This window comes from Anas platyrhynchos, chromosome 5 (genome assembly GCF_047663525.1).
Source record: "Anas platyrhynchos isolate ZD024472 breed Pekin duck chromosome 5, IASCAAS_PekinDuck_T2T, whole genome shotgun sequence".
Taxonomy (NCBI): Eukaryota; Metazoa; Chordata; class Aves; order Anseriformes; family Anatidae; genus Anas; species Anas platyrhynchos.
Window position 1 is genome coordinate 26,381,136 of NC_092591.1, and position 21,254 is coordinate 26,402,389.

At 40.2% G+C, this 21,254-nt stretch overlaps 3 protein-coding genes across 6 annotated transcripts in view; 1 reads left to right on the plus strand and 2 right to left on the minus strand.

The window, feature by feature from the left end:
• PRORP (protein only RNase P catalytic subunit) overlaps positions 1-4,040 on the minus strand; it is a 45,517-nt gene extending 41,477 nt beyond the window's left edge. The window contains exons 1-2 of the mRNA XM_072038496.1: positions 2,664-4,040; positions 1,524-1,571 (exon numbers count right to left, since the gene is read on the minus strand). Of these exons, the coding sequence (XP_071894597.1) occupies positions 1,524-1,571; positions 2,664-3,679 (1,064 nt within the window). The 5' untranslated portion in view covers positions 3,680-4,040. The remainder of the gene's footprint in view (positions 1-1,523; positions 1,572-2,663) is intronic.
• Positions 4,041-4,117: 77 nt separating this feature from the next.
• Positions 4,118-19,909, plus strand: PPP2R3C (protein phosphatase 2 regulatory subunit B''gamma). Of its 3 annotated transcripts, XR_011809610.1 has the most exons (14): positions 4,118-4,274; positions 4,421-4,548; positions 5,671-5,775; positions 6,303-6,415; positions 7,293-7,390; positions 9,842-9,912; positions 10,297-10,429; positions 11,529-11,584; positions 11,658-11,733; positions 12,365-12,501; positions 13,911-14,048; positions 16,407-16,466; positions 17,159-19,769; positions 19,804-19,909. XR_011809610.1 is itself a non-coding variant. In XM_027459389.3 (13 exons), the coding sequence occupies exons 1-13, from the start codon at positions 4,226-4,228 to the stop codon at positions 17,345-17,347; spliced, it is 1,353 nt and encodes a 450-aa protein (XP_027315190.2). In that variant the 5' UTR covers positions 4,118-4,225; the 3' UTR covers positions 17,348-19,909. The 3 variants fall into 3 exon arrangements, 2 of the variants coding, with proteins under 2 accessions (XP_027315190.2, XP_038035341.1); XM_027459389.3 differs by having other exon boundaries at positions 17,159-19,909; XM_038179413.2 differs by lacking the exon at positions 4,118-4,274 and having other exon boundaries at positions 4,480-4,594; positions 17,159-19,909.
• The window catches only part of LOC101805378 (signal recognition particle subunit SRP54), a 32,431-nt gene continuing 29,579 nt past the window's right edge, over positions 18,403-21,254 (minus strand). For both annotated transcript variants that reach the window (XM_072038497.1, XM_027459393.3), the window contains one exon: positions 18,403-20,658. In XM_072038497.1, the coding sequence (XP_071894598.1) occupies positions 20,446-20,658 (213 nt within the window). In that variant the 3' untranslated portion in view covers positions 18,403-20,445. The remainder of the gene's footprint in view (positions 20,659-21,254) is intronic.

Below are 21,254 nucleotides of genomic sequence, written 5' to 3' on the forward strand. Positions count from 1 at the left end.
CAAGCTTCTGACTCTGACTATCACAGATCAAAGAAACTAGAAGCTCAGAGAAAGAAGAAAATATCCTGGCTATAAGCATATTAGATATAACTGACAGTATTTATAAAAAAAATCAGGACAACCTATAAACAAGCCTACTGAATTTTCAAGCTCAGCTTAGGGAATAATAGTTCCTTTGGACACCCGTTATACTGAGTGCAGAGACGAGTCTAGTAACAATCACCACATGCGTTTCAGATATACCTTAAAAGGGCTTTGTCCTCTATGCTAAGGACAAAAAAAATCCTTTCTTACAACGTAAAGATTCTTTCTTTCAAAAGACTTTCTCTTTTCTTGAAACCATTTTAACTTTATTTGAATGCTTACCCAGGCAAGTTACTTGAAAGCTGTTTACTTCAAAATAAAAGGTATTCATACTGTTATCACAAAATAACTGCTACATAGCACCTCACCACCGCTGCATTCAGATTCATAACCCGTGATAGCATGCGATGTGATCTAAGTCCCTTTAAGTCTGTAACAGCTTATACAGTAAGAAAACAAGCTTCTGCAACTTTTGAATTTTAAAACTTTAAAGGCTGAAAAAGGTTGTCTAGACTGTGTTGATTTATCATGATACAGTACAGTAACACACATTTATACATAATAACCCATTACGCTACAGCGAACAACCCCTACTCTTAGGGCAGGAGTTTCACCATTCTTTCATGGGCTTCAAAAGCAGCAGTTTCTGTGTGTGCTTTTGCTTGAGTAGCAGTGCGTTATTAACAACCACCACCTAGTGTACTACTGTGAATCACCAAAAAGGCCTAATCTATTGGAAACATTCTTATCATTAATACATTTGTAGTTTCCAAATTGCTACAAAAACACAGAATTAGGTTTCATATAGAGTGGAAACTTTACAATAGGAATCTACAGACGTTAAGAAAACTGTGCTGTGATAGAAACATGCATCCAAGATAACCCTATGGAAAACCAACGCAAGAATCATTTATTGTGTCCTCACTCAAATCAGGTGTGAAGGGAGAACCCTTGCATTTGTACAAATTACTGCAAGGTATGAATAGTAACAGAGAGCTTTCGAGATGACATCAATTTATACCCCAAAGCTGCTCTACTAAAAACCCTGTTAAACCACAGTATTGTAAAGCCAAGCAAGAAGTTAGTCTTTAATTAAAACATTAAACAAATAAGCAATGCTGTAAAATAGCATTTTTGAAAATTATTTTTCTCTGTGTTTTTCTTTATTTGTTTTTGATTTTTTTTTTGTCTCGACTATGCTCAGCATAACTCCTTTTCAACTCTACCTCTTCGGTCTTGCTTCATGCACAAGAATGATTTGGAAATTGGCATCTGGGAAGTCATCCATACACAATGAAAATTCATATTCTCAAGGATTAAAATATTTTCTTATACAAAGATATAGGAAAAAAAATACCACTGTTTTTATAGCTGGGGAAGAAAAGCTCAAGATTTATCAAAGGACAACAGCTCACTTTTAAATAAAATGTTGCATTTACCTGTTGGTGATGTTGGTCAGGTGTCCTCTCCAGTTCTCTCCCGGTATACTAATGTACATAGGGAAAGATAGATGACAGTATTAGATTCTTATTTAACAATACCTAAATTACAGATAAAGAACAATTCTATTTTGGTCAATGTTTAGAAATAAAATAGACCAATCAGCCCTGCAAAGAAATTGTACAAAGATTCATGTGTAATTTAGCAATGTCCAAAAGTATTATATAATGAATCAGCATTTAACAACATGCAGAGAACTAGCACTGATCTCTCCAGTTTACTTTGTAACCAAATATTAAGAACTGTATAAAGAACCAGATTGCATGGTCAATTTCAAGCTGCTGCCTGACCCATTCATAAAGCACTTCGGAAAGCAGATGGGAAAGCAGGACTCAAGAACTCCGTGCATGTCATCCTGAGAGATTCAGAAAGCTACTCCATGTGTAATGGTGCTTATCCCAAAATCCTGTACTGAGACTTTGTCACTACATCATCAGTGCTACTAGTGGTGCCACCACACTCACGTGAAGTCCTTTTTGCCCACAAGACCCAAACCAGAATAATACACGTGACAACACAAAATGGCAGACTTCTCTCCCTTTGCCACTGCATTTATTATGTGCACAATTACACATGCCATGGGCTTAGGGATAGTCATCCCCTTTCTCCCCTCCTTTCCTATTGCACACAATGATGCACAGAGGTTCTTTAATGTTTGTTTTACAAAGACAAGAGGCAACCAAAAAAACGGATTCTTTGTTGTATACTCAGATCTCTGTATTGGATCTGGCTTTATTCACTAGTAAAAGCCAGTGCTAACCTGCTCTTTGGAAAAAGAAACAAACATTATTTAAAAGAACACCTATTCAGTTACACTCACAGACCTCACTTCTGTGCTTACTGTACCGTCAGTTCCCTCTGTCAGCAGAAGTTGCTTCCCAATCTGCATTGTTTTTGCGAGGCTAATGGTGCTAGAAGTTGGCAGATTCTATTTCTGTTTGGGGACTCTGTGTCAAGTGCTTATTTATTTTCAGCCATCAGCATAAACAGTATGTTAAGGGATCTTATTAGATTTGATGTGTGGAATAATCAGAATCCCACCTTCATGAACTGGAGCTTGCTATTGGAACATTATTTACCTTTCAAACCACAGCTTTATACTCCGCATAAGTGTTTTGTGAGGATATATTTGGTTCTCTCTGAAATATAAGAGGATACCAAACAGCTCTTTTTGTAATTCAGGATCTTTCATACCCCTGCTGTAGTCAAAAAAGGTCTGCAGGATATCCAGCGTTGGCACCAAGTCTTTAGTCAACATTTCATGGTAAAGTTCGCATGCGAGGGTCATTTCTTGGTGACGGCAGGCCGCTTTGATACAGGACTCATAGTTTGTTCGTGAAGGAATCATAGCCTTTTTTATTTCTTCCAAGAGAGTCAATGCCTTTCTCCACTGATCTGAATTACTCAGCCCCCTGACAATAAGATTGTAAGCCCCACTTTCTAAAGTTTTAAATCTCATTTTCAATATATCATACACGTCACAAATCTCTGAAGTCTTCCCTTGCTGGACACACAGTGCCAGGTATTTGACCAACAAGTTGTATCCAATGTCACCGTTACTTTTTGCCACGTGAGTCAGCAAGGACTTAGCCACGTCGATGGAGCTGTTGTACCTGATCATACTGTTAAACATCACTTCTTCGAACATTTCGGGTGCCTGAAAGCTTTCCCTCAGCCTGTTCCATTCCTCAGTCTGTAAAGGTTTTTCTGGAGGCTGCACGTTAGCAAACTTATGCCTCAACGCAATGGGACTTAGCCGTTTCTTGGGGGCTCCCGCAGAGGAAGGGAGGCGGAGTTTCTCTTCAGGTATTTCTTTATTCTCCTCATCCCATCCTTTTTCTTCTTCATACACAACTTCAGGCCTTTTCTTGGCAGGAAAGGCATCGGCTCCTCTGGGACCTGCGGGTAGAGCCGTGCTGGAGGAGGTCACCGAACTGACACCGCCAACTTTTTCCCAGCTGGGGCTGCCGAAAGCGACAGCGAGCAGCTGCTGACCCCTCGGAACGGGCCAGAGCGCACGGCACCTCCACAGCACCCCCTGCATCCCCTGGTGCCTGGCTCGAGAGAGGAGCGCCATCACGGGCGGTACCGCCATCGGCTCACGGCGCGGGGAGCTGGGGGTGCCGGCAGCCTGCGGGGGGAAGGGCCATCAGCTCCTCTAGAACTACAACTCCCAGCGTGCCACGCGGCCCGGCGGCGGCGCGCTGCCTGCTGGGAAATGTAGTCTCCCCCCGCTTTTCCCCGCGTTTCCGCGCCGGAGCGCTGAGGAGCGCGGCTGCTGCGCGCGTTCCGCTCTCCCCCTGCGGGGCTCGCTCACCTCGCTCGGTGCGCGGCGGCCGCGGGCGCCCCGGTGCCGCGGGAGGCTCGCTGCGGGCCCGCCGCCTGCCCGCGGCGTGGAGCGGAGGCGGCCGCGCGGCGGACAGGGCACCGCACGGCCCCTCTCACCCGGAAGTGTAACTGGGCGCGCCCGCCGGGCTCACAGCCAATCACATCCCGCGGAGGGCATCACGTGTAGCTCGTGGCGCTTTATAACCGCGCACGCTAGCAGCGGCCCGTTCCGCCATGTTGGTTGAGGGCGCGGCGCCCGGAGTGCCCGGCGCGTCGGGTGGGCGCAGGGCGCATGCGCCGCGCATGAGGAGCCATGGACTGGGCGCGGAGCCTGAGGGGCCGCCTGGCCGCCCGCAGCCTCCGTGAGTGGGGGGGGGGGGGGGGCAGGCATCGTCTTCATCTTCCTCATCTTCATCCTCCTGGAAGCCCTCAGCCGGGCCCTGTCTCCCCGCTGAGGCTGGCCGGAGCTTTGCAGCCCAGCGCGGGCCCTGCTCTCTGTGTCGCGCAGCCTCCCGGAGCGAGCAGGAGCTGAAGGAGGAGGAGATGGAGCTGTTCACGCAGTACTACGCGCAGTGGAAGGGCGGCAGGGCCGGCGGCAACCCCTCCTACAGCAACATCCCCCGCTTCTACTACAGGGTGAGTGCGGCGCGCAGCTCAACCAGAAGTTACGTTGTGCTGTAAGGTACTGGTGCTTATTCAGAGGTGTTTCAACCACAGAAACCGAAATATCTTGAGATCTGAAAGGTGTGGATGTCCTGTCTCTGTATAATTAAGAACTTCAGCAGTTTCAAATAACTACCGAGCATCTTGTGAAGGCCATGGAATAGTTTGGTGCTTGGGGGTTTCCTGAAGGTAACAAGTCCTGCTTCTCTTTCAGAGGTTCTTCCCTGTTAACTAAGTTTTGACATACAGGTGTTACAAACAAGCATTTTCCTGTTTCTGTTCAAACACCGTAGTCTGCTACTTTGTGAAAAGGATGGGTCCTTAGTCCTGCAGACTGCAGATGGGACTCTTGCTTGCATCTGCCAGAAATGCTTGGTCAGGCAACTTAACTGTGGCATACCTCAGGTAGCTTTGTAGGACTATGAAAACAGAAGTTTGACACCTTCACAGCGCTGACATTTATCAGCTTGACTGTTCACTGCTGTCTCACCTTCCATTGTCCCATATTCCCTAGGATTGTGGGTTACTGCCAATAAAGTTCTCAAGTACTTTGGTTTCAGTTGCTGACTATACATGCAAACATCCAAGTCCTGATAGTAATGGTACAGTTTTGTGTGCAGATGTTGGTAGAATTTTCATACAAAGCATTCTCCCATCTGTTTTGCTGACCAAAGCACACCTCATAGACATGTATGCATGTGAGAGTCAGGCCTACCATGAAACGGAAAGTGCTGCTCTCTCCTGGCTAAAAACACACTAGTAAATGTCTCATGTGTAGCCTATCTTGCACCAGTGGGAAAATGCTTCTCAGGTAAGTTACCAGGTATGTGGTAGGTCTCCCTGTCTCTCATGTCAATGTCCCGCTTTAAATAAGTATTTCAGTAATGAAATAATTTGAGACAGTATGCAAATGTAAAGTACACCTGTAGAAGAAGCAGGTACCACACAGCATTCTGGTTGATAGTATGGTATTTTCTGTTGAGTAAACAGCTTCCTCTGAGGGTGTGAGTCAGGGTTACCTAAGAGTACTCACTTGCTGTGTAGTTTTTGAATGGTATCACTGTACAGAAAACTGAAACATTACAATGCTTCTAGCTGCCAGCTGAAGATGAAGTCTTGCTTCAGAAATTAAGAGAAGAATCTAGAGCTGTCTTCCTGCAAAGAAAAAGCAGAGAGCTGTTGGATAATGAAGAGCTGCAGGTAAGAACATATTTTCTGTACATCTTGTAATGACTTCTGACAAACTTCCTTTCTCTGCACAGTTCGAGCTTCAGTCATCAGTCCACAGAATCTTGTGTGGCCAGTAAGGTGCTTTGTATTTGGGCACGTTGGCTTATTGTGAAGTCCTAGATAAAACTAAAGTGCTGAAAAGTCTTTGGCTGGTAAGACTTCCTCATGATGTACATGAGGATTAAATCAATAGCTTCTAGTTCTCCAGCACATTCTGTCAATTTCCTAGTGGGCCCAGAAGTAATAAGTGTTTACATATCACTGAGAGACTCCAAAGACAGCTGAGTGTATCCTAGTTGGGTGTGTGTATAATGCCAGTTTAGAGCAGTGGAAGTACTGCTTGCTTGCTTTCCTGGCTGAAGTGATGTGTACCAATTACCTGAGATAGCCTTGGAGTAAAAATGCATTTTCGCTGCACTTTTTAGATGCTCTGTCTTACGCACATTGATGTATACAGAGTGATGTTTACTTAACCAAATATATAAATGCCTTTCAAGAATCTCTGGTTTCTACTGGACAAACATCAGACATCACCGATGATTGGGGAAGAAGCAATGATCAATTATGAGAACTTCTTGAAAGTTGGTGAAAAAGCTGGACCTAAATGCAAGTAAGGCTTTCTTCTCCTGTATATGCTTACTGTGGCCAAGTTTAAATGGTGCTGTAGCTTTTACCTGCTCAAATAAATAGAGACAGTTTAATGGTGAGAGAAATAACATTCATGAGGTTATTGCTGAACATAATGCTTTACATCCTTGCAAAGGTGTATTGCCTGCATCTCTGCAGTCTCTTTTGATAGAGTTCTTTGCAAAAGAGAATACAGTGTTCTTTTGAAGAAATTCTCATCATAGTATGTTTATGATGTTAGTGTGGACAATAAACTGCTCATTTCCTACTTGGAGAGGAAATCATGTCTAGCAATACTGCCTAGCATTCTGTAATATCTTTTGATGGAACCTTTCCTACCAAATTTCTGTGTATGTCATTAAATGAATATTGCTTTATGTTCCTATGGGAGATGAGTGTCATACACAGCTGTGTTGTGTGTGTAGCTTTGTGACTGTGTGACTTGAATTTTATGCAGAAGCAGATCAGTTGGCAGTACCAGCAGTTCCTTTTATTATGGTTACACGTATGCTGTAGAAGGTTGGGAGCTGCCAAATATATTGCACTAAAGAGAAATTAAATTGGAGAAAAACTCTTTAAATTCTCGCATTAAAGAGTATCACATGTATGAGCAGTGAAAGCTGCTGCTTTTTACTGAGTTTACCATTGTTACTTGGGAGGTTCCCAACTAAGTGTGTACCTGCTATGAATGCACTCTACACTTGTTGGCTGTAGCATAGTAATTCAATGTATTTGAAGACACAGAACACGTTCTGTGTTGTTAAAAGTCTTTAAAGTGTCTGAGTTCTGGGTATGGAACTGCATCTATCAGTACAGTGTAATTAGATGCACAGATGTAGCTTTGTGTTTGTGTTCTACAGGCAGTTCTTCACAGCCAAGATCTTTGCTAAATTACTCCATAACGATCCTTACGGAAGGATATCCATCATGCAGTTTTTCAATTACGTCATGCGAAAAGGTTAGTTGATGTTTCCCCTTTTTTGTGAGAAGCTGTTTTATTTTCAATGCTATTTTAAGCTCTATTAATTACTCGCTGTCTTCCCCAAAAACAGTGAGGTCTACCTCTTGATTGCTAATGCTGTTCTCATGGAGGTTTGAGGAGTTTTTGTTACTGGGATCTGAAAGCTCACTATACCTTTGAAGTCCACCAGCCAGCAAGATCACCAGTCTGTTTATTGTATATACTATCAGTCTAATTTCCTTTATTTGGGCAGTATTGAGAAGAATAAAACAATTAACTTATGTGGCCAGTGTGATGTAACCTCCGGGATGAGACTGTCTAGCAGACAGCTTTGTCTACCAGCTGTTTCCCCTTCTACAGAGCATTAGCTATGTCTTCTGACTGTGCTTGCCCAATATGTAAATGTGTTCTTGTCCATGTCAATATAGCCTTGCTATTATCATCAGCTATTTTGGATTATAATAGCCTTTTGGTGCTGAAAAAAATACATATGAATTTTATATGTATTTAGATCTTGTTAACAAGATGAGACTGGGTAGCACAAAGGAAACATTGCCTCATCCACTGTGCTTTCTTGGGTCTGGTAGAGACTTCAGGAGGGAAGAATGGCGTTGTTCTCTGGACCAGCTCAGCTTGTTTAACTTAAATTCATGAGGTGCAAAGGATGAGAAATGTGTTAAGCAGGAAATCTGGTAAGCAGAAGTGCAAAGTAAGAAGGGAGTAGTGCATCTGTTGACAGCAAATGGCAAACACAAAAGCTACAGGACAAAGACTTTCTGTGAAGTCAGGAAATTGTGCACTTTTCAAAAAGGCCTACAGGGAAAGACAGAACAGATCTACAGCTCTCCATTTCAGTTTTCAGTTGTTTCACAGAAAGTTTGCCATAAACACACAAGACTTAATACCTGCCTCCCACCCCGTAAAACAACACAAACACTTAGACACAGGAAGCTTTCTGCCTTTCAGTGTGTCCCATCTCAATATGATTGTGTTGTCAGTCCCTGTCCAACACAAGTCCCATCACAGTGTTTGCCCCTCCTGGGACAGTTCCACAAAGATCCTTCTTTCTGTTTACTTTCAGCACTGTAATTCTGCAACAAAATCAGCCCAGTAGCACATCTGTGCAGTAACTGAGATCATTATGCAGTCTGTTGGACAGCATTTCTTATGAGCTTTAAAGACCAGGCTAGGTCTTGAATTTAAATCTTTTCTTCCTTTCTTTTAGGAGCTTCTAGTTAATATTGTAGATTGGAATTAGTTGTTTCCATCCTTACTTACTGCTAAGGATCCTCAGGCATGGCAGTGAAAAGACAGGGTAGGGAGAAGCAACAGATGAGGGGAGTTACCCCACAGCTGCCTTGGAGCAGTGCAGTCCCACAGCCCACCTGGTTCTGACAGGGGCTGTGCAGCTAGGCTGCAAAGTTAATGACTGAATTACTTTACTGTTAATTAACAGCAAAGTTAATGACTGAATAATAGTGAAGCATTTCCCAAAGCACTGTCTAACTCCAGAAACAATCCTTCAGGAGAAACAGTGGTTGAGTTTGTTGGCTTTGTTGCACAAGTCAAGCCTGGTACAGTGTCTTGAATCACTTCAGGGAGTGTGATGCACTTACCTGTAAGCTTCAGCCAGCCAACCTCTGGCATCTCTGAGTGGTACTTGGTCCACCTTGCCAAGCACTTAACCCTGAAGAGAAGAATGTTGGTACGAAGTATGGGTCATGCTTTGTAAGAGGAGCTTGTAAACTGCTTCTTCATAAAATGCAAGTTAGATTTAGCAGAGTGTGTGGATAAGTTTTCTGTCTGATCTGTGGTCCATCTCCATTACTGTGCTTTAACAATGGCAGTGCATCTGGAAAATTCTGCTCTTCAAGTTGTGACCTTAAAGGTTTCCTGACTTAACTCCTGCAACTCTGGGTATTTCTGCCATTAAGCACATTGTCCTGTAATTTATCTGATTGATGCACTGGATCTCAAATAGATGCTTGTGCTAATTTAATTCTACTGTTGGAACTCAGAAGTGAGGTTGGGACGGTTGGGTGTAGCTGCAATGCCTCATGCTGTGTGAGGGGCTGCAGCAATCTAACAAGCAACCTGTATGCCGTGTTGTACAGCTGTTTTTAATGCTGTAGGAGTAGTTCAGTGAGAACAAATCCATATGATTCAACATACCAGATGAAATGTGGTACTTGCTCAGCCATTTCTCACAGCTGGTTATTACAGGGCAGTCTTGGCCACAGCGTACAACACATCACTAGTGACTCTTAGCAGTTTGGAGACCAAACCAGGCTTTCTTAGCAGGGTTGGTACCTACCTGCTTAAATCTCTGAAAAACAGGAAATATGGACATTAATATCTAACAGTTCTGCATTAATAACTTCAAATTCTGGTGAGGCTTCAAAAAAAAACTCTCCAGGTCTTTACACTACATTGTTTTCTGTTTTGCAGTGTGGCTTCATCAGACAAGAATTGGTCTCAGTTTATATGATGTGGCAGGACAGGGTTACCTCAGAGAATCGGTAAGTACATTCTTGGTTTATGTAACTCATGTGATAGAGCATCAAAAGAACGTAATAATCTAGATTTGGGGAGGGCACACTTGTTAAGATAAATATCAATCTGTATACTAGAAATCCGGTGGTGAGATCTAATTTGTAACCTTCTGCTTTATTTGCAGACCATTTCAGTCATTGCACCACACATACATGTTACGCATCAGACCTAGGATTTCTTGTGCACTGATACTAGCTCTTCTGCCTGCATTTATGTTCTTTCCTGCGTTGTTTCTGGGTTGTATTTTTAATTAAGTGTATGTGACAGGGTGGAGTGTAGCAAACGAATATGCTTTAAACAATAGTAGTGTTTAAAGCTTCTGTGTGTGTGCTCTTTTCTTAATTCTGCAGGATTTAGAAAACTATATTTTGGAACTCATCCCTACTTTGCCACAGCTGGATGGCTTAGAAAAATCTTTTTATTCTTTTTATGTCTGCACAGCAGTTAGAAAGTTCTTCTTCTTTCTGGATCCTCTCAGAACAGGTAGGTTTTTCAAAGTCTAAATATGTGGGAATATTTTCACTTTTAAAATGTATCTACCAAAGCTACTTGTGCCTTCAAAATAACATATAATTGTACTTGTAAGGTTCCATTCAGCAGTATTGTATTTGGATATTCATCTCCCCTGAAGACCATGAGTCTTCCTGTGGGTTGGGTTGTCTGCTTGCACTGCTAATGAGTTGTAGTGAGGTATCCATCAGCTGAAGTAGTACAGAGATACTGAAATTAGCAGATAAGACAATTGTTTCATTATAATGCATCATTAGCAGTAGCCAATTTTAAAAGTATTTAAAACGTGTAGAAAACACAGCAACAGGTAACTATGAACTGTGGGGCAGAACATCCACAGGGCTGAGGAAATGCTCAAGAATGCTTATTGTGATGTACTTCTCTTGTGTTTAAACTTGAGCGCACCATATAAGCTCACTAGAAGAGGTTTGCAATTACAGCTGTTAATTCTCTTGTTACAGCTGTAGCTTACTCAGACAAGTTTGATTTCCCCCCCCCCCCCCATCATTAAGTCACAAACCATGCGTTATCAAGATTTTGTTGTGCCACTTGGAGATGTCAACATAGTGTGGGCAGTACCCTCTAGCAGAGGTAATAACAAGCATGTGGAGAGGGTGTATGTGAAACTACAATGTTGTCGTTCTGCACAGCTATTTATGCAGCGTCTGCCCACAGGTAAAACCTTCATTGGCAGAAGTTTTTGTCAGGTCTGAAGATGTAAAAATAATCACATCACTTCAGAGTCAGTGTTTTTCTAATAACATTCTAAGCATATGCTTTCTTTGTATTTTTTTTGTTACACTTTGGGTTGAATATTTATATTTTTAGTTTTCTAGCTTTTGGAGTGGCAGCCTAACTCCTACCAATATCAGATTAGTTTTGTTCCATCATTTGAAAAGCCACTTTTATTTTATCATTTAAATGACTGCATTATCTGTGATGTAAGAATTTATATTTTTTGGTACTTCAAAAAAAAAGACTCTTTTGTGCTGAGAACCAGGTAAATGAGAACAACCAAATGTATGTGTTGGCTAGGTGACTGTTAAAATGCATTTTCCTTTTCTTGCTGCAGGGAAGATAAAGATACAGGATATTTTAGCTTGCAGCTTCCTGGATGACTTACTGGAGGTAAAGATCGATTAACATATACTACTGTATTTTAGTTTACTATTTCTGAATTCTAACTTTATATTTCACTTAGTTAAGGGATGAAGAACTCTCTAAAGAAAGTCAGGAAACAAATTGGTTTTCTGCTCCTTCTGCATTAAGAGTTTATGGTAGGTTCCTTTTATATGTGAACACTTTTTTTTCCCCTCTACCTTGTATGACTTAGTCAAATTCCTATTGTTATTTTTCCTGTTATTTTTTTCTCTTTAAATCCTCCCAATAACTTGTCTTTTCAACTCCTTTAGCCATCCTTTCAGTGTATCCTCCTGACTTTATGGTTTCTGTTCTCTAACGTTGCTCTTTACTTTGGTTTTATCCTCTGTGATTTTCTGCTCCCTCTGGCATAAGGTACAAGGTCCCTATGTAACCTTTTTTTGACAGTTCTGTTCATGCTTTTGTATCAACTTTAGATCTTTTTTTATTTACAGCAAATCTGTTTCAAACATGTTCTTGTCAGTCTTTGACACCTTTGTATAAACAGCCTTTACTTTTAAGCTGTTAACTTATAGTGGAACTGTTAGTGCCTCCTTATGGGAGCTCTGTTGGCCCAGTCTGTGCCCCCCCAATGTTGTGCTCACTTGTGTTGCTCTGTGAATATTATTGTGGATCTGGCAGATTCTCACTTAACTGCATTAATTTTATAATGAAAATTAAATTAGTGTTAAGCTACACTTCCTTTCTACATTTAAACAGTTGGTTGGTGATACAGGGATACTGTATTTTTTCCTGTCTCTTCCCTAGGACAGTACTTAAACCTTGATAAAGATCACAATGGCATGCTCAGCAAAGAAGAACTGTCCCGATACGGAACAGGGACTCTAACCAACATATTTTTGGATCGTGTTTTTCAGGAGTGCTTAACTTACGATGGAGAAATGGTAATTGCATACTTATACTCTGTTCACAAGATAAAAGCTTTTTGTTATCAACAAGGAAAATGTCTCATAAACAGTATCTTTGAAAAAAAAAAAAGCTTGGGCTGATGTAATCTTTCTCACAGTTCAGAGAAATGACAGTGCAGCAGATTAGAAAATTAATTTTCTAACATCAAGATGATTGCAGTGTGGTTGGTTGGAAGACAAGTTGCTTGCTTTGAGAAGTAGTGGTGTGAGGGAATCCAGATAACCTAGTATAGAGCTTCTCTACCACTTGTAGATTAAATAATACAAAGTGCATGTTGAAAAAATGTATAGATATAGCCATGCTTTTTAATTGTTTATTTAGAGAGACACTTCATACTATTGCAAGTTACCTTCATGATGAAATGTGCAGGTTAGCTAATAGCATTGGTTCTTGTTGTTGTTGTAGGCTTTACATAGCTGTGAAATGTGAAATCTAACTAAATTACAGTTAAAACCTGAGCCCTATGTTTATTCAGAAAGTTTGAGTTAATGCATCACTACTTATGTCTGCATTCAGATGACTTAGAATCCATAGAATCACAGCATCACAGAGGTTAGGGGAGAGAGAACCTCCTAGTTGCCTCTGGTTTGCTGGACTTGTTCCTCTGTAAAGCTGCTTTCCTCTAGTTAGCCCACAGCCTGTACTGGGGAATGGGGTTTTCCCTCCCTAGATGCAGGATTTTGCATTCCCTCTTAAATCAGTGAGATTCTCATTTCTCCAGTCTGAGGTCCTTCTGCTTGGAAGCAGAACCTGCTGGTGTTTATGGTAGACATGGTTATTACATTCACAGGACTGTAGGATTTTGACCCTTGGTTGTCACAACTGTATGTTAATCAGGAAAGCAAGAATCAGTACTAGTGGACAAAGTAAGAATACTGAAGAAATGCACAAATCTTTGCTTTCTAATGCTTTAACCACATGGTTTGCTACATGGTTTGTAGACTACTACTCTGGTCTAAGAATTGAGTACTTTAATTGGTCATGTAGTTTACTCTTGAAAACAGTGGGAATACTACTGGATATCTCTAATTTATGCTTATGACAACTTATTACAGCTTTTTTTTTTTTTACACCTTTAGGCTGCTGAGCATACCTAATCAGTTACTGAGCATTGTTTAAAAGTGTATATGGAGTCTGTTTAATTTGGATTTATGCTTGGAATTCTATTTTGCATCTAAAATGGCAGGATCTCTTATCCTCAGCAGTCACTAGAAACTAACTTTTCTGTTTGCATGGCTGGTAGCAGCCATTTTCTATTTCATGTCGTCTTTTTCAGAAAATAGACTGATCCCCTACAATGAAATAGCTGCCAATTATAATGTTCCTGCTTGCAAAATCAATTTAGAAAGAAGACTGTAATAAACGTGATTGTGTCTACTTTTAGGACTATAAAACCTACCTGGACTTTGTACTTGCATTAGAAAACAGAAAGGAGCCTGCAGCTCTGCAATATATTTTCAAACTGCTTGATATAGAGAACAAAGGATACCTGAATGTCTTTTCCCTTAATTATTTCTTTAGGGTAAGTCTCTTTATACAGGTAGGCCATTTTCTGTGTTTATGGTGTTATAGCCTGTGTGCTTCTGCATGCAGATCTGCAGGGAATCACTTTGAATTACCAATACCCACTGGGAGGCTAGTAACTACTTGTAAGAAGATTTAAAACATTAAAAAAAAAAAATTGCAAAACTTGGAAAGAATTCAAAAGGTATTTCAACATTTTATCTGCAGTTGAAATTAACTGTTTTGATTTCATTTAGGACAAATGTTTTCTATTGATTTCAAAAAGGGTCCTTAAAATTACCTAATTATTACCTGTTAAAATCTCTTATGATGGTTCTAGTTGGTTATTGCTCATGCTTTTAGTTTCAGTGTAATCTTCAAATACAGTACAAGAAATGTAAATACTGAAATGCAGTGCTGGTCTGTTCATACAGCTGTGGGGTTTTTCATCCAGGGTGCCCCGTGCAAAAAGCTTCTCATATTTAATACTTAGTATTTGTATCTTTTTTTCCCCCAAATGGGTCTGAAATAATTTCTTTTGAGTTGATTTTAAACTTAACCTAAGACTGTAAAGTATCCCTTTGAATTATGGCTTTGGGGGTGGGATTCTTTTTCTGGTTTGTGGTGTTCTTTTGCTAATTGATACCTTGGGTGTCTTGGGAAGGGGAATGTCAGAGTAAAGTAGTATTTCTGTTTGTAGGTTCTCAGCTTGGGACTACATTTTTGCTGTGGTTGGTTTTGGCTGAGTTGAGAGCGTGATGCTTTTTGTTCATGTTCAAGGCCGCCTTTTGGTGATATTTATTCAGACACAGGGACAAATGCTTCAGTTTTCTGTATGTGGGTCTTCATATTATAACTTTAAAAATAAATGTCATACTTTTCCCTGTGCTCAAAGTATGAAGAACAAGGTACATACTTCACTTGTCTCATTAAGTGTTCAGGCCTACTCAAAGGCATCATCTGCTACCTACTTTCTTTATGTTCATACGTAGGCTTATAGCAATAAACTTTGGTAGGGACAATAACCATATCATTTTATAAACAAAAAACAAATTCTTATCTTGAAGCCTTTCTTAAAAAAAGGAAAGGTTGGTTTTTTTTTCTTAAAAAAAGTAAAAACTTTTTTCAGCATTTTGGAATCAGAGTAGTTTAGGGTGGAATAGAGCTTTTGGGATCACCTGCTCAGAGCAGCTCTGGCTTCATAGTGAGGGTAAGTTGTTCCTGGCCTCATTCAGGCAAATTTGGAGTATTTCCAATGATGGAGACTCTGTAGCCTTTTTGGTCATTTTGTTCCTGTGCTTGACCTTGCTGAGAATATCGTCTCCCCTAACCATTTCCCCTGTCTTGCTCTAATCAAAATGTCTCTTGCTACAGTTTAATGTCCATTCCTCTTGTCCTTGTACTGTGCATCTCCAAGAGGAGCATGGCTGTGTCACCTCTCTAACCACCTGCTAAGTTGCTGAACTAGTATGTAGATTTCTACATTAACTTCTATCTAAAATGTCTAGATTTCTACTTTGGCTTTCTGTTCTCCAGGCTAATTGATCATCTTATCAAGCCTCTCTTCCCATCTGTGCTTGCTTTGGCTACCTGAGCATCCTGATGGCCCTCTGGTGGGTTCACACTGGTTTGTGAATGCCTGTCACAGCCTGGAGAGCCTCAGGCTGCATCTGGACCATAGTGATACAGCTGTCCTGGCAGGGCTGTGCAGCTTGTGCTTGTGAAGCAAATGGTTTTGCTCACAGTCATTATTTGCAGGCAGAGGTTTGGTGATGCAGCTCTAAGTAGTCTTGCATTAACGGAGCTAATAATAGCGAATACCATTTTACTTCAGATCAGAAATGCCTACTTAGAGCATGAAGCAGGAGAATCCTTCCATGCCCAGACAAATGCTCAACTAGGCAAATGCACCATCACCTGCATGTTATTTGATCAATCCCAGTACAGGTTCCATTTTCAAAGCAATTGCAAGTCAGTAGCCACACTGCTTTGTCTGTCTGCTGACTGGTCTTTCCCCTTTTCTCTTTCTCTAGTCTGTATTCCTCACTTTGTAGGACAACTGAACCTTCTGGTTTGAATGTATTCCTATCTTGAGTGGTGAATAGTGATATTCAAGGGTCTGCATGTCCTGTTTGCAGAATGCTCAAACGCTGGTCATAACAATACTGGGTTCTTGTTACACTAACTGAGAGCTGTGCACCCAGAGATGTGTATCACTGGTTGTCGTAACTCACCACTGTGGAAGAGAATTGGTTGCGAGCTGTGCTGTTAATACTATGTCACAAGGCAATACAGCTTAAGATGGAGAAGCATTTAAAACAGTTTCCTACAGTGTCAGTATAATACTGAACTACTTTTTCTAACTTTTGTATTTTAGGCCATTCAGGAACAAATGAAAATCCACGGACAAGAACCAGTTTCTTTTCAGGATGTGAAGGTTAGTTTTCTTCAGTAGAGAACTACATGAAATATTTGAATAAAGATTTTATAACTTGCATCATATTGTAGTTTCTAGGTTGATGCATATTTACTTGCAGAGTAGCAGAGGTGAATCTGATTTGTTACAGGTTTGAAAATGTCTTTCTGTTCAGCAGTTGCTTAGTAAGAAAAATCTGGTATTCAGCTGTTCTAGTTGTTTCCATATTTAATAGATGCATTGGCTGTTAATATGTACTGCTCTACCTTAAAGATATATTTCATATATCTGTTTCATAATTCAGCATCATCCCTCTGGGGAGGGTGTGAAGTTCACTAAAACCAACTGTCAGTAAAATTCTCCTCACTGCTGCCTACTAACATCTAGCAGTTCTAGCACTAAAAGTATGAAAGCTTCTATAAAAATTAACTCACACAAATGAACTGAGCTTCATGTTGCTGCTTTGAGCCCAAAGCCTCCCCAGAAAAGCAAGTTCTTATTTGAGATCTGTGAGCTGAACACACTGGTCCTATCTGTAGCTGCTATTATGTTTTGTATCTTAAATTATTAGAGACTTGTTTTGTAAACTGGTGAGGATGGCACTAGTTATCCAAAGATCATTCTGTATATAGTATATAACGTCACTGTTATTCTACTCATTAATGTGTGGGGGCTTTTTTCCCCCCAATTTCATCTTTTTTTTTCTTTTACAGGATGAAATCTTTGATATGGTAAAGCCTAAGGATCCTTACAAAATCTCCCTTCAGGATTTAATCAATAGCAGTCAAGGAGACACTGTTACCAGCATTCTAATTGATCTGAATGGGTTCTGGACATACGAGAATAGAGAGGTCCTTGTGGCAAGTGATAATGACAGCACTGCTGACGTTGATGATACGTGACTTTGAACAGGAGTAGACTGTATCCATTGATATCTCTAACTGAAGCATTCATTAACTGTTGGAAGCTGGAGACATTCATTATTTGAATCAATGCCTCTTCCATTTTACTCCTCCCCACCTTATTCCCCCTCAAGCATATAATATAAAATGTGGTACAGAGGAATTGCAGAACTAATTCCTGAAAACAAACCAGCAAGTCTCGTTTAAGAGGTAACTATGATCTGGTGTGTGTGTAGTGCTTTTTTTAAATAAATATTTGTGGACTTTTTCCTTAAACACAAAGCCTTTTTTTATTATTTGAATGCTCTAATATAGAATTCTAATATAAAATGTGAATTTATCCTGTATGTGAGAATGTGTTTCTTGGGTATCCTCAGCACCACCCTGTACCCACACAGGGCTTCCCACAGCGTTCCTTGTGGCTACGTGTAATGACAGCACTATTACATGTCCTTCTGTGAAGGCAAAGGTCTTCAGCAAGACCTAAACACCTTAGGCATTTTTCTTAATTTATATGTCTATCTTTGTCTGGCAGAAAGGGTAACTATTCAATTGGTTCAACATTTATTTGCTTATCTACTTGTGAAGAGGTTCCTGGACAGAAATGGTACCACCCTAGCGGTAGGTCTGGTTGAAACTAATCCAAATACCTGTATAAAAGCTTTCACCAACTTAAATTATGTAAAATAGTTGCATAGGAGGTTATCTTAACTACGGCTGTAGCTCATCTATGTAATTAAAGAATAAGTGTTTTACTGATTTAATGACTTCATGTAAATGTTCCAACTTTCAGATAAAGTTAGAATAGTTGCAGGCCAGAGATGGTTGTAGTCCTACTCTATTCATTAGGTTGGGTAGTGCTGAATTGTCAAGTACATCAACAAGTACTGCATAAGGTTGTAAGGAAGGAGTGGTGGCAGTGTGTCCTGAATTTCAGTGCCTGGATTTTCCACTAGGATGTGACTCAAAAAATACAAAGTGAACAAGCATGTGTTCCTGGGTGTAGGCATAAACTTTCAAAGAACACACAGTCTCAAAGGAAAAGCCACAGCCAATTTTCAGTTCAAAAATCATATTAAATATAAAATAACCAATTAATGCATTTACAGAAAAATTAAACCACTATGAAAGTAACCACTTTCATACAGTTTGCAAAAAAACTGACGGGAAGGATTAAGTTAAGGCACAGTGAGTAATACAGCATTTTATACAAAGAAGTTTAACCCCGAGGCAGTGAGAGCATTTCTGATGTAACAGATAGTTGGGGAAAAAAGAAAATACAACTGACATTTTCTCCGCAGAAAAGCAAAGCATCCTTCAGCTCTACAATTTGTACTCCTGAGCTAGGGGCTGCTTTTTATCTTTGCTATAGTACAAGAACTCCCAACATGATCTCTCTTTCTCTGTATTCCCTACACAATACAGAACCATACTCTCCTTTGCAGATGTTCAGGGCTATGGCATGACTTTGCACAGCTGTCAGCACCCTCTGCATTACAATTCAAAAAGGCAAAGAACAGAGCATCAAAACAGATCAAACAGAGCTGATGAATGGATCTTACTCAGATTTGCTGAAGTGCTGGAATGCTAGGGGCAGATGAGAAGAGAGAGTTTGAGTTGTATGGGATGCTAGTTCAGGCAGAGTTGTTTGAGCTCTGCAAACTAAGAGCTGAGCTTTCTGGCCTGTGCTGTTCCAGCAGTCTCCTCAGGTAGCTGGTAGTGGGACCAAAGCCAGGCAAGTGTGATGATGCCCAGCGTAAACTTCCTCTGAAGCCTCTTCAGGTTTATTTTTAGAAGTCTTGAGGACAAAAACAACAATCCCTACAGTAACTAGTACAGGTCTTCCACTCATTTATCAACAAACTTTCTGCATAGACAGTGACTGGGACACACACAGTTGCTTGTTTATCTGCCTGCAGGAGCAGTACCTGATTGTCCCAAAGCAAACCATTCACCTTGAACAGGGTAGAAGCAGGATCGTGGTCACTGCACTAAAATTCTTTTAAGTGAATGGTATTTGGGGCTGGTTATGAACTGGAGTCACCTGCATTTCACTTAAACAAAAATGAATATTGTTTCAATATGGAAACAAATGCTTTTCATGTTTAAAAAAGTCATAAAAGTCTGGTTTTCTAATCTCCAGTTACATATATATTCTGCACTAGAGGGGAAAAGATACCTACAGTGGCCCGCTCCTTATAAATAAACATTAACCTTAAACAGTTTGTTTGTTTTATCAAGTACGCTAACTCAAGTAATTTATGTTAAGAAAGTTTTTGTAGTTACAAACTAGTACCATACGTGATGTCCAGTAATTGCTATAATTCAGCAAGACTTCAGTTTACGTCCCAGCCCAATTCAGAGCAGGTAAAGAATCTGTTAATTCTTGGATTTGGAGTGACAGCATCTTACACTGATGCTGGTTCTGTACTTTGCTACAGCACTACATAGCGCAGCTGAGCACTATTAGCCCCCAAAAGTGCTCGTACTAGTTCATAAATACTTAAGGGTGTTTACAGCCTCCTTTAGAGTTTAAAAAAAAAAAAAAAAAAGAAAAGGAAAGTGTTCCATTAGGCCCTTAAATCTAATTAACATTAAATCTAACCTCTCTTGTGTTAGTAACGGAAAAAGATACATGCACACCATAGTGACAATAAATAGGGGAATTCAGAAGCGATTATAATGACTTGTGAGTTACAGGACATTGATTCCTATCAATCTATTCATAGAGAGCCAAGTTGCAAACAACGTGCAGATCAGAAATTGGTGTTCACAAGGAGGAACAGCACTGCATCTGCAATCCACTGTGCCAGACAGCAATTTAAAGGAAAGACATTTTTACTTGCTTTACACAGAAATTCAATTTTAGACCAAATGTTCGTAGTGCAATTTTCATTTTCACTGAAGTGCCAATTTGGCAGAATGCCTCAGCCTTTATTAGGCAGACAGACTGAAGAGACATCACCTAGCTCTCTCCTGATCAATAAGAATGCTGTAAGTTGTATTACACTGAATAAGTATAATCCTATTTTTCCTCCTTATAGCCAGATCGTGACACCTGACGCTTCCTATTTCCTACATTATACAGAGCTTTATACTTAGGTAGGGACAGTAACTACATCTTGTTTATTTTCCACAACAGAGTGGCTATCTCCCTCATTTTCAAAGTTTAAATTCACAAATGAAGTACATGTTGTTGATTCAGGCTGGTCTGTCTGGACAGGAGCTTCAGCTTGTGCCTTGTTCTGCTGCTCCTGATGCTGTCTTTCTGCTTCTTCTGATAACTTGTTTTCTTGTTCCTCCTCTTCCTCCTGAAAATATGTAACCAGATTCGTAAGTTACTGTTTACTTGAAATAAACACCACTTACGTTCTGTAACAACATACCAGTTCTATTACAAGAAAAGAATATTTGTTCTGCTACAGAATAGTCACTAGTTTATCACAAGATTGGGTGTTTGTTGTTTTTTCTCCTCTATAATGGGAATTCTAGAAATAGCCCAAAGTGATGGATTAAAGTGTGTTACATAAACAACAGAAAAAAAAGACATCTAGATAAGCAGTTTTTAATCAAAAGTAGCAGTGATAGGTCCACCTATAAAGCATTTTCAACCCTTAATAATTAAAAGCTACTAGAAAGTATCAAAGCTTTAAACGTTTCACATTTCTTCCAAATGAGATTTACTAATTTTTGTATTTTTTTATTTTTGCATAAAGCACTGGCTATCATTCATTTGAAGTTACAGTTCAGAACAAATGGTAACATGATGATTTACCTTTGGCACTTCTTATCACATGAAATGGGACAAGTTTCAGAGTTTTAAAGTACATTCACTTTAAGTGAGTAATGTGAGGCAGCTGCCTCTTTAGGAACTGCTCCTTCCAGCTTTCTCCCACCCTGGACTTTA

What these genes read in the sequence shown, in the direction of transcription:
- PPP2R3C (XM_027459389.3), top strand. Translation starts at nt 4,226, where the DNA reads ATGGACTGGGCGCGGAGCCTGAGGGGCCGCCTGGCCGCCCGCAGCCTC. An exon ending in AAAGCTGGACCTAAATGCAA is followed by an intron (nt 6,416 to 7,292) that starts GTAAGGCTTTCT and finishes TGTGTTCTACAG; the next exon opens with GCAGTTCTTCACAGCCAAGA. An exon ending in CAATTACGTCATGCGAAAAG is followed by an intron (nt 7,391 to 9,841) that starts GTTAGTTGATGT and finishes TCTGTTTTGCAG; the next exon opens with TGTGGCTTCATCAGACAAGA.